This window comes from Neopsephotus bourkii, unplaced genomic scaffold, assembly GCF_033783945.1.
Source record: "Neopsephotus bourkii isolate Nb327-2 ecotype Australia unplaced genomic scaffold, CSIRO-AGI_Nbou_v1 NB_196, whole genome shotgun sequence".
Classification (NCBI taxonomy): domain Eukaryota; kingdom Metazoa; phylum Chordata; class Aves; order Psittaciformes; family Psittacidae; genus Neopsephotus; species Neopsephotus bourkii.
In genome coordinates this window covers 10100222-10112388 of record NW_026900709.1, presented here as the reverse complement: position 1 = coordinate 10112388, position 12167 = coordinate 10100222, and the positions used below count along the sequence as shown (strand labels likewise).

The following is a 12167-nucleotide window of genomic DNA, read 5'->3' as shown; positions in this document are numbered from 1 at the left end:
ATTACCAACTCTTTTGTCTGATTAGCAGCGATATCTATCGAGGTGGTTTGTCATAGCAATATGTCATGAAATAGATCAACATTTGATCTTGTTTAAAAATTGTCATTAATATGGTAAAACTCTACATGAGATCTACAATTTTGACCCTTGATTATCAACTGTTTGAACTGATGAACTTGGATTATTTACTGGCCTTATTTCTCATCATAAAACACTTAGTACATGAGTTAACTGTATTATTTTGAAATTCTAAAGGGCCAAGCAGAGGGGAAAATCTTCCTTCAAGCTGTATGGCTTCGAAGTGTGTGGCCCATAAATTACTATATACCTTGGTGTAGGCTGTGGAGTTCAAGAGTGAGAGGGCTCCTGTGATGGAGGCAATAGTAAAAAGATTTATAGCAATACACTTCTTTCCCACCTGTCTGGGCTATTAGATGCAGATTTTCAGAAGGCAGAAGTCTAGAAGAAAGTTCTGGGCTTTTGTCTTTCTCTGCAGTTCTACCAAGTCTACAGTATGTCCAAAAGGTAGATGTAACAACACACTTGAGAATAACTCTTAAGGTTGCTGGACATGGGCCATTTTCACTGGAATTCATTGATCCTTAAAGACAGTAACTGGTCTCAGAACTGTGAATACCGTGACTGACTGACTACTCTTCTACTGGACTATAGCTGTCATTTTTTTCTGAGATGTACACACAAAACTCCTATAGGGAAAAATTCAGTAATGTTGCAACCTGTGAAAAGCCATTTACTGTAGCTGAGCATTATTGACCACATACTTTAAGGTTTTTACTTAATTACATCACCACAGGCTCGTATGTGAGTATTACTGAAGTGAGAATAAGTTGGAGCCATTGAAATGGTCTTTTTATTTTAGGAAATATATTTGTCATGGCTTGCAAATTAAATTCTTTAGAATACTTTCTGCTACCCTTCTCCTGTTGCTTCCAGACAATGGCTTGGCAACACTTAGAAATGTTGGATAAAGATGACCTGGATAAATCTTTCTTCAAGTTGTTCACTGAAAACCTTTGTGAAACTTTTTTCCTTACTTGTTTGACACTTTATACCCATCTGCCTGTATTCCACTCAATACCAATTTATCCTTTCAATCAGAGTGTTATATTTAGTTGAATATCTATAGAAATGCTTTTCTGCCTTTGACACATCAAATAACACAGCTGCATCATAAACTAATCCTGACAATCTTGATTTCCATAGGCAGCTGATGATTTTTACTTGACTACTATGTATTAAAAACAATACAAATTGCTTAGAAAATTGACTGACAGAATAACCTTGGGAATAGGTACAGAAAATGGAGAAAAGGGCTTAATACAAAGTGACTGAGTTGATTGGAAAGCTTTTGTTTATACAAGGGTCTAATATATGGCATGTCCTTATTATACAGAGTATTTATTCCAAGATTTTTCTTTACATGCAAAATATAGTTAGTTTTTCTGAATGTACCCAATATTTTCTTACCCTATGCAAGTTAGTAAGTATTTCATAAAGTATTAAAACTTACTGAAGGGGTGAGTTTCAGTTCAGATCTTTCTCTGTCTCCTTGTTCAAAGAACTCACTGGTTACCAGCTCAGCTGCCTAAAACATAAATCAAGATAAAGGTTAGAGTTCTCACTACATAATTTTTAGGGTAATGAGTTCTTGCTCAGACTAGGACTTCAGCCTGTGCTTAACCATAAAGAAGTGACTAGCTTAAGCTATGTGACTGGTATCAGGCACGTGTTTGCATAGTTTTCAGGACTGGGCATATGGGGTGTACAAACAGCCATAATCACTGATAGGCACACATCCTTTTGAAAGGGAATTGACTGTTGGAATTACATTGCAATATTGAGGTAGCAGTCAATGTACTTACATGCAACTTAATCAAGTATTAAGAACAGAATAGAAAATTATAGCTTCTTGTTGGCATCCACAATTATATCTGTAAAAATGCTTTGTAAAATGTGCACGAGCTCTCTGGGTATTTACAGCCTGTTGCCCTGTATAAACAACTTCGCTTATAAAAGCAAGTTAATGAACTAATATCATCTGTTGTCTTAATTTAATGTGAAATCATAAAGGTTTTTTTCCCCACTAGGCTTTACTTTTTTTTCCCATGACTGCAATCACTATCGGCTCTGCATATCTAAATATGAAGTTAGATTATCATATTGAATCAAAATCAAGAACTAGTGGGTTGGAAGTTGTAACGCATCTTTCTGGCTTTTGTGAATGAAGATGTTCTTTTCACAGATGAGGTTTGTGCTTCTCAGAAGAACACAAGATTTAAAACCAAAATTGATTACGGAAACATCAGGAATTTTAGGAAGTCAGACAGTGAATAATCCTGATAAAGTAGCCTTTATGTACTGTGCTTGTCATGTGTGGGGCTTTGAAGGTAGGCATTTTTATGTGACATTTGAGATGCAAAAAAGGGAAACTAATCTACTGAAGATGGCATTTGGTTCCTAATGCTCCTGTCATGCCTCCTTATTGCTTTCAAGTAAATTCAAGCTAGGAAATGATTTTATAATGCTGAAGCACAAGAGCACATAACTAAGCAGAGAACCTACACTTCATAAAATCTCAAAAATTCTTGCTCTAGCAACTGCATTTTCCTAACATTCACAAATCCAAAGCTTTTTACATTTGAAATAAGGTGTACTGAAATAAATTTGAAGTGGGTGAAGTGATGTTGTAAAGTACTCTTAAATCTTGAGCTAGGCTATCACGGTTTGGAACTTTATAATGTATGTAATCCCAATGCACTAATAAAATCCTGGATCAATACTCCAGATAGAGGAATAATTTAACAACTTAGAGGCAATTAACAGTTTGCCAAGTGTATTGTATAAAAATGATAAAGATTTAGTCTCACCCCTGTCTGTCACTGCTGCTTTGATCCTGTACTCCTTGTGTGCCTTTCTCTATCATCTCTTCCTGATTTTTTCTTTCTTACATATAGACTTTATTTCCTTTGATTCATGTATTTTAATCTTTATCCTTCACTTTTCATGTTGTGAGGTTTTTTGGGTGGGGCAGGATTTGTTTTTTTCTTTTGGTACATTTGAGGTCCAACTATTGCTGTTTTCCCTCTATGGACTTATCAGCCTCTCTGCTGAACCAGGTAATGTTTCAAATGGAACCTTTGATTTGGTTGCCGGTTTCAGGTTATGCACCAGGTTGCAGATGAATGTTTACTTGCAGACTTCAAAAGTGGTAAGAATAAAAAAACCCCAAAACATGCCAAACAACAGCTTGTCGGAGAATTCTGCACTAATTCAGCACCAGAGCCCAAAGGCTGACAGCATGGAAAACAGACCCTACCTGACATTTTGGCTGTCAAAGAAAAGGGAGAAGCTAACTGGGTTAAAGAGGAAAATTGAGGAGGGATTGCACACAGTGCAGTTGTGGTTAGGTGACACTGAAAAGTCTTGTGACTCATTTTCACAGGATACAAGCAACTTCTATGATTTCCATGAGAGACGACCATATTAAAGTAGAGTAACAGCCTTATAGGACTGTTGTCATGCACTGCTTATAAAAGCAAGAAAATCTCATCTGACAAAGCTGCAAGCTGAGCAGAAGCCCTCACCACATAAGTGTGGTTTGTTTTTTGTTTTTACTGAGTTAATGTGCATGTAACAGTTGTAGGTCCCTTTCAGCTCCTGTTACATCTTTGTCCTTCCCCAAGAAATCTATCTGCTCCTGCCTCACCATTTATCTGGTTTAGCTTCTTTTTTTCACCACATCTTTTTAGCCATCACTTTGCTGTTAAGCCAATCAGGCTCCCTCCAGGTGCTTGGTGACACTCAGCTGCACTGGTATATATCATATTCTCTTCCTGATGGTGTATATTCTTCCAAAACCCTACACATCTTGCTTTTTACTAGCTTGTTCTGGACCTCAGTAAAGGACAGAATTATTAGCATGGATACAGGAGATAATAAGGATGGATGCAGAGTATGGAAAGATGCCTAGAAGAGGGAAAATCATGTGGTAAAGGACAAGACTTTTGGGACAGCTTGCTTTCTCCCATTTGTAATTGTTTGCCAATGCTGGACCCCAGTTTCATGTTTATGCATGCATGTGTACATTTATGTATGTACAGATACACATATGTGTATTTCTAAGGAGCCTACTCAGCAACAGAAGCCTGAATTTTTGTTTGTTTCCAAGTAGAGGATGCTAAAAAAGGTTCAATACTACACTTGCACTTTTTTTTCCCTCAGTGTTGAGAAAATGAACACATTTCTCCTCTCATATAGACCAAGTATTTTATGTTAATCAGTGTTTGCAAATCATCTGCTAGTATTTTTGATTTAGGGAAGATTTTGCCACTGCCAAGGAAAACTTTGTGACAAAAACAAGTAAATGCATCTACACGTGGCTAATGCTTTTTTTGTTTAATCTGTTTTTTTATATGGATTTAAAAGGTTTGTAAGGGAAGAGGCTGTAAAGCCACATCTCTTCAGGTACCTACATGCTGCTCACCAGCATGTGTAGATGGAAAGATTATGCAATAAACCATTTCTTGCAGAACCCCCCTGCTATTTTTTTATAGCATTAATACAGCTGTAAATTGATTCCAGTTTTGGTCCCCTGTAAGCCAGGGCCCTGGGAATATTGTCCTGCCAGTCCCGCCTCCTCCCAGCCCTGCTATTAATCATGACTTGCCTGTCTTGAAATCTCCCACGGTTTGGTCACAGCTCCAAGGTCACAGGCTGTCATTAGCATTGATCTGAAAAACAGAAATGAACAATACAAGCTGAATCAACCTTTGTTCTATTTCTAAACAACTCTGCTCTGAGTGCATAAATAAATAATACATATATAAAATGTCAGCCCTGGCACCATCTTTACCTCCAGAAAAGGATGACATGTTTGAAATCTCAGCCATCAGCATGGCTTTTGCATCACAATTGTGCCTAGGAAGCCTAATGTGTTGCAGGTCATCAGATGATGAATTTTGGTGTTGTGCTTTGTATGCTAGAAATGATATTGCAAGGGAGTTAACTGCTAATTTTGCAGTACTTCTAACACTGCTTACATTAATACCTGTAATATACTAGAAAGCATGTGCTTCACATGATATAAGTAAGGGTATTATTATATAATAACACCTGCAAACTGGATTAATTTATATGCCTATTTGTAAAAGTGACTGCTGTAGCAAGAGAACCTATAATCACAGGAGGCAACCCAGACACTGTTTAAGCAGTTTCTACTGCTCATCTACAATAAAAATTTAAGATTTACTATGAGCTATACTGTTCCACTGTAGTTTAATACCCAGCTACAGCCATGTTTTATATGCATTAGGAGAAAGAAACCATTCAGCTGTAGAAAGCGTTTATGTACAGTACATGATGCAGATAAAAGTCTAAGAAAGTTTAAATGAAGAACAAGGGCACTGAAAATGAAACATCAAATATATTGCCTGAATCTAAAATTAGGAATGGGTGAAATGATATGGAAAATAGAAAATGGCCAATGTTTTGGTCAAAAGACCAAAAGGAAACGGAGTTTAAATGAAATTTCAGATAAAATGAGACATAATCAGGCATGCATATGCGAATGCACACATTTTATTGTCTCAAAAGCCTGGTATACTCAAACCACCCACAATGTCTGAGGTTTTCAATAGGATGCATGCTCAGATCATTTTTGAGGGCTAGAAGAGTACCATGTATCTGCAAATTCCCAGGTACAGACTAGAGGAGCAGAGAGAAGCATGGCCTGTGAAAGGAAACAGCTGAGAGGAGGAGGGAACAGGGACAAAAAAGATCTTTGTGTCCTGAGGCAGAATACTGATGCTTTCTGGAGAAAGAGCAGAAGGGCTGAGCAGTAACTGGTGAGGCTGGGAGAAAGGGAAGAAAACATGAGAGTGTCAAGGCAGAAACAGGAATGGAGAAGGTGAGGTCACACTGATTACATCCTTGCTGTTTGGTAATGTTTAGAAATCATACCATATTTTTCTTATCATGAATCATATAGTTAAAATAAGCTATCTTATCGTGTTATTCTGAGTCTTCATGATATTTTAAATTCCTTAAACAAATACGGCTTCACTTTGAAATAACCAGAAAGTAAGAAATAGTAGTGCTCACCGAAATATTTCTCGGTGATTTTTTGTATTCCAATCGTAACCACCTTTACTGACAAGTTCAAAAAACTCCGTCCTTCTCCTGCAACAAAACAGATTATCAGAGAATGAAATGACACTTTCAGGGCAACACTGCAGTGGAAGCACTGTTCTCTGGTTGACATGAAATCATTGCACCTCGTGTATTATTGTTAAAGTCGTTATACTGACAGTCCATTTAAGCGAAACATACTAATATCTGAACATGTTCTATAAATGTCTGTTACCAATGTCAGAGTTGCCTAGTAAAAGCAATATTATATTTATGGTCTCTGAAGATAAGGAAATAAATGGTACCAAAATGTTCAGTCATCCATGGAAGCATGAAATGTTCAGCTACAGCAGTGGACAGACAATAGAAACACCCCTGAAATATTTACACACTTCTCTTTACTTGTCTTTGCAAAATAGCTTTTACTTCTGTATCCTGGAGGGTTTTTCAGAAACTCACAATTCCTGTTATTTCCAGCACTCAGAACAGAACAGCGAGACACAGGAACTGCAGATGTTTTGAGTTAGTAGTTCTTAATTGACTACAAACTAGGTCTCCCTGCTTGGTTCCGTGCTTTGTCTTCTGGAATATCTTCCTTGTGTCCTCGAAGAGGGACAAAACGTGAGCCAGGGCATGTTAATGCCTGTTTGGTGCCTTTAAGTACCAAAATTCTGACTCACCATAGCCTATAACTTTTTATGGCACTGAGACTGAGCAGCTCTTACTGCATGCAGCGTGACTACAATATGAAACAGATCCTGACCCAGATATAGCAGAACTTGAGGTACAAAAATATGGAACAACTTGCCCAGAGTAACACAACGTATTAGCATCAAAGCTGGAAAGCAAATACCTGTGTTCTGAGTAACAGTCCAGTGCCCCATCTCATAGGAGATTCTTTGTTAACTGAAAATGTAGTTCGATTCCCCAAGAGTGAGTTTGCAGAATCCTGTATTTATTTTCTACATTAACTTCATCATATTTTGAACAGTGATTATTGAAAGTAGTCTGACAGCAGCAGCACAGGTTTTATACCTGAGGAGATTCACACTGCCAGGAACATTGACCTTGCTCAATGGACAGTATTTTATGTGGAATATGTTCCATTATTCTGGTTCATGACTGTCATACATTGCATCACCACCAGTCACTGCTACTATCGGGCCTTTCTATAATGGATTTCATAACAGCAGCTAGAGCAGAGAGATATAAGGATACATAATGATATCTAATCCCTCATGAAATAAGATATAGGAGTTTCACATTACAAAATGTGCTGGGACAATGCAAAGCCACACACACAGAAAACAACTCAGTTCTCTGACACAAAGTCATAGCATCATGGCTCCAGTGGAAATAACTGCTGCAACAATGACAATCTTAATGGCCAAGAGTAGTTGGCACATAAAGCTAAAACCAGCCTAATCCTGACCAGATCATCAACAACTAGACGCTCTAAGAGAGCAAGCAGTGGATTTTTCCATACTGTATTTCAGTGCCCAATCTAACAATGCAAAATTTGGTAATGATTCATTTTGAAGTATTAGATGTTCTGGGCAATTCATATATTAATGCACAAAACCCAGGTAAAAATGCTTAAAGCTGAAAGCTCAGGAAGGTGACATCTCAGAAACCTCAAACATTCACATTTGAAATAGAGCAATCCATAAACAGTAACTGAAAATGTGAGTCTCAAGGCTGTATGTTAGGGTAAAAACTTTAAAATAAGAATTTTCTTTTTAAATCCATTTAAATGAATGCAGGAGGTGTAGTCCAGTTCCACAGATAATTTCTAGTGTAGGAAGGAGTTAGCCTGAGGAAAGCAGCCATGGTACAAGGAAGCAATTTTGTGTTTCCTACTGGTTGCTTATGCATGGTATCCAAAATGAAGAGGTTTGCTATTATTAAGCAAACATAATATGCTAGGATTTCAGAAATAAACAGAATTATACCAATTTTGTAATGTCTTTGAGTAACATTGACTCTGGCTGGATTTTTCCTGGAAGGGAAAGTTGTCTTGCTATATATAGCAAATCCAGTTGCTCTACAGCCCAGTGGCTCAAGACATCATTTGAGTGAATTTCCATAAACTTCATTTTGGTTCCATGCTTCTGCTTGTTGTACTATCTACAAGCATCATTATCTAGAATTATCTATTAAAAAGAAGTATATTTTCCATCTGGTATTTCGTTGAAAATCACCTTTGTTTGTAGAAAAGTAGTGTCTTAGGAAGGCTCTAAAGCTTTGGTCTGCCTGGAATTTTGTTCCTATTTAGCAAGCTGGAGTTTGCTATCATTAGGTTTAGGCATTCTAAGGATACTGATATGAGAATTTCCTCCTCCACAAGAGTACTGAATATGTAGCAAACTGAAGAAACAAGGTAGGTACTTGTGCGGAAACATCTGTTCACATAGGGAGGCATTAAGGATTGTAAATCATTTTTTCCAGGGAGTGATTTTCAGGCACTTTTGGAAGTAAAGCAGCATAACAACTACTAGATTAATGAATCATAATAACACTAGAAGAAAAGATAACTCATTTGCAGACTTCTGAGTAAAGAGGCCTCATTTGCTAAAAGTTTTCTGATCCATGTAGCACATAAAAATCAATTACGTAAGCAAAGAAAAATAACCTTGAAATTCACCTGATGTTCCCTTTTGGACATTATTTCCCTGATTTAAAAATAGAAAGGCAACTTGGCCATGGAGTTTTTCAACCTAAGGCAGGCAGGGAAGAGAGTTCCGTCACATCAGGGTATGGACTGGGTTTCCTCCCAGGATGCTGCCATGTGCCCTCTCTGGCCTCTTCCAGGGGCTGCAGGATCTCGGGCAGGGGGAATATATGGGGCTGTGCCAGGGCAGTCACCCTCTCAGCCCCTGCCACTCATCTCTTCCTTGACGGCACAAAACATTTCTGCAGCACTTGTTATTTGTGGTGAAACAGGAAAACCTATACTCATATATCCCTGTGGTCTTTGTATCTCACTTCAAGCTGTCAGCAAATTCCCCTGTCATACCAGCCACCCAGCTAAAGAGCAATCCTAACAGACAGCTTCAAAAAGAATATGCTTAAAAGGGGTTATTAGTTTTACTCAGGATTTTCCTGTCAGCAAGCAGAAATTTCTTCATAGACTAATGTTTAGAAGTTATTTATAATAAAACTACTCACTAAAAGCCTCTCTTAATACAACTTTTCTGACAACAGTTGCAGGAAATAAAAAATGTCAGCATGTCTACTACCAGTATTCTTTAGAAACAGCCCTTGGCACAGTAACCAAATACCGAGGGAAAAACAACCAAAGCAAACATTGCAGCATCTCAGTATTTTTACAATTAACAGTTAAAGACACAATGTTGATATAGATAGTTGAACTATCTCAAGGTATAGACTTTACTTGAAGTTTCCTGGAAACTTGGTTTGGTATCAACCATGAGCACAATGGAGGGGCCAAATGCAGGTATACTACCCAAAGGAAAACATTACTAAATGCTACCAGCACTATACAGGAGAGGACACTAATGGACATCAAACAAAAAAATCCTAAGGATGAATTATTGTCAAGACTAGGAAGGTAGTATGCAGAAACTGTGCATCCAGAAGCACTTCTCCCTCTAAGTCAGACTGTCTGTGCCAGAGGGGGATGTCAAAAGCCCAGTGTGCTGGTGATACCATGATTTTTCCGATCACATGTACATCACATGCGTACTTACTGGAGAGAACTTAGTAATAATTAACAGTATTTGAAAAGCATAAAATAGCACCAATTTGAAGTCTACTTCCATATTTGATTTGTAAACAAGGAAAAGGAAGAAAACTGTATGAAAGAGAGTCTCTTGAGTTAAGCTTTTTAAGACCTATACTCATGTAATGCAAATTGACATAATTTGTCTTCAAAGCAGCAATGTGTATGCTTTCATTACCTCTGCAACTGGGTCTGTAACACAATACAGTATTTCTTAGCACACATGTTTAGAAACAGAAATGGTGGAAAAGAAAATATGTTATTATTTTTATACATGCCTTAAGAAATTATCATAGAAGGGATAGAAGAATTACAGGACTGAGCTGTAACTGGCTTGAAGTATAAGTCTAGAATTTCACTTACTTTTTGTTGATGCAGTCATCTTACACATAAAAGCAAAACTTACTTAGCCTAATACAAATATCTCAAGTGCACAGGATATACTAAGTATTAGACTAAATCTATTCAACCACAGGTTGAAACACTAATTTCTCATATTATATACCCTTATTGGTATTTAATAGGTCATTAGAGTAAGTTCTTTGAATTTTCATTTGTCAAATACGAGAAATGCCAATACTTACTCAAAATACAGAGTGAGGTCCGTTGCCAATATCGATTGCTTTAGAAGCTGCATAAGGTCACTGTAGTCCTTAGAGGACAAGTTAGCAAAGATGTTGTGACCCTATAATGAAAGAGATAAAAGAGGTAAAGTGCTAGCAATCAATACAGGTTTTTAAAAGGTTTTCTAACTCTTTAGCCTACTGTTTCGCTCTAACAGAGGCCTTTTCTGATTCATGGAGAAACTATGACAAAATAATAATGTTAATACTGCTGAGATTACATCGGGGTGGAAGAGTTGACTATTGTAATCAAGTGCCTGGACTGTTTTTCTAAACTCTGCTGAAATTATAGCCTCTTGAGGAAAGATTTACTCTTTGCTCTGACCCTGCATAGATTCAGTTTATGAGGAAAAACTATGGACACATCTCAATCTTTTCTCTTATTAAATGTTTTGGGGAGCAATGACTTGCAGCTTTTGAGTTGTGCGCCTAGTAGATTTATTTGTGCTGTTGCTTGCAGGCACACAAACTGCTATTAGAGCAAAGACATTAAATCAGTTTTTCATTCAAAACAGTCCATTTGCTCACTCTGCTCATTACTGCATTGTCTTACAGTGTATACAAGCATTGCCTATGCAGGCTAAAAACCTACAACTTTATGCAGTTTAAATGCCCTTTGTAGGCCAAATAGGCTACTTTTTCAGGGATCATGGATTAAGAATTTGAAAGGTGCTCTGTGGCCAGAATAAAACAAATTATTTAATATTGGTATTTGAGAGCAGGAAGGTCCATTTGTAATCGCATTTCTGAAAACTGAGAGGGACAGAGATCCTATAATTTATGAAATCCTAGAGAAAATAAACAAGTTTAATGGAAAACTCTAAATGTAAGCTGAAGAAGTGATCTTTGTGACATTAGTCACAGGTAACTAAACTGACATAAATAAAAGCACTACCCTTTTTTTTTTTTCCTAATCACCTGTAGAAACAATGAGGTTCTTGCTAAAGAGAGTTTTATTTTGGTGGTATTTAGCACTGTAATGCACACATTCAGTATGCACTGCCACCTACTGCCTAGGAAGATTAAAATGCCCTTAAACCCAAGAACTTTCCAGGAGCAGGATTGCTATAACTCTGGTGGTCTGAGGACATAGTCAAGGTAAGGCCTGGAGGTAGAGATAGTATTTTTTAATAGATTAGGTAGTGTTTGGACTAAAAAAATATTTTGCCATTCATAAGAGATGATCTCTGCTGTGACAATGAAGTGATGATTTCTTTTCACCTAAATATTGAGAAGGATTTCAGAATCTAAAGCTTATTTATTAGCAAATAGGATATAAATTAATTTCAGTTTATTTAAGAGAGGAGACTGCTCAGCTGCTGAAATTTTAAGTGAATCTTGGTGTATCTTTAAATAGATTGTAGGATCCAAATTAAAAAGCACAGTGTCCCATTAGCAAATACAATCTACTGAATTAAAAATCATGTAGGTTTAATTTTCTAGTCTAGAAATGAGGACCTGGTGAGGACTGAATGGTCAAAGGGGAGGACCTGTATTTGACTTGCATTTGTCTTCAGACTTGATCCTGTCTTCAGAGAAATATTCAGTTACAGTGAAGATTTCAGGAACCAGAGAAATCACTGTTTCCCAGGAAGGCTTGTTCCAGGGACTGGACAGTCTCATTGGTTTAGAAAAATAAAAAAAAACTGCTTTTT

General features: G+C 37.2%; 1 protein-coding gene across 3 annotated transcripts in view; it reads right to left on the bottom strand.

Moving 5' to 3' along the window:
• Positions 1-12167, bottom strand: part of PDE11A (phosphodiesterase 11A) — a 141249-nt gene that overhangs the window by 19368 nt on the left and 109714 nt on the right. For all 3 annotated transcript variants that reach the window (XM_061379535.1, XM_061379545.1, XM_061379554.1), the window contains 4 exons: positions 10474-10574; positions 6121-6198; positions 4684-4751; positions 1532-1602 (listed from right to left, as the gene is read on the bottom strand). In XM_061379535.1, the coding sequence (XP_061235519.1) occupies positions 1532-1602; positions 4684-4751; positions 6121-6198; positions 10474-10574 (318 nt within the window). The remainder of the gene's footprint in view (positions 1-1531; positions 1603-4683; positions 4752-6120; positions 6199-10473; positions 10575-12167) is intronic.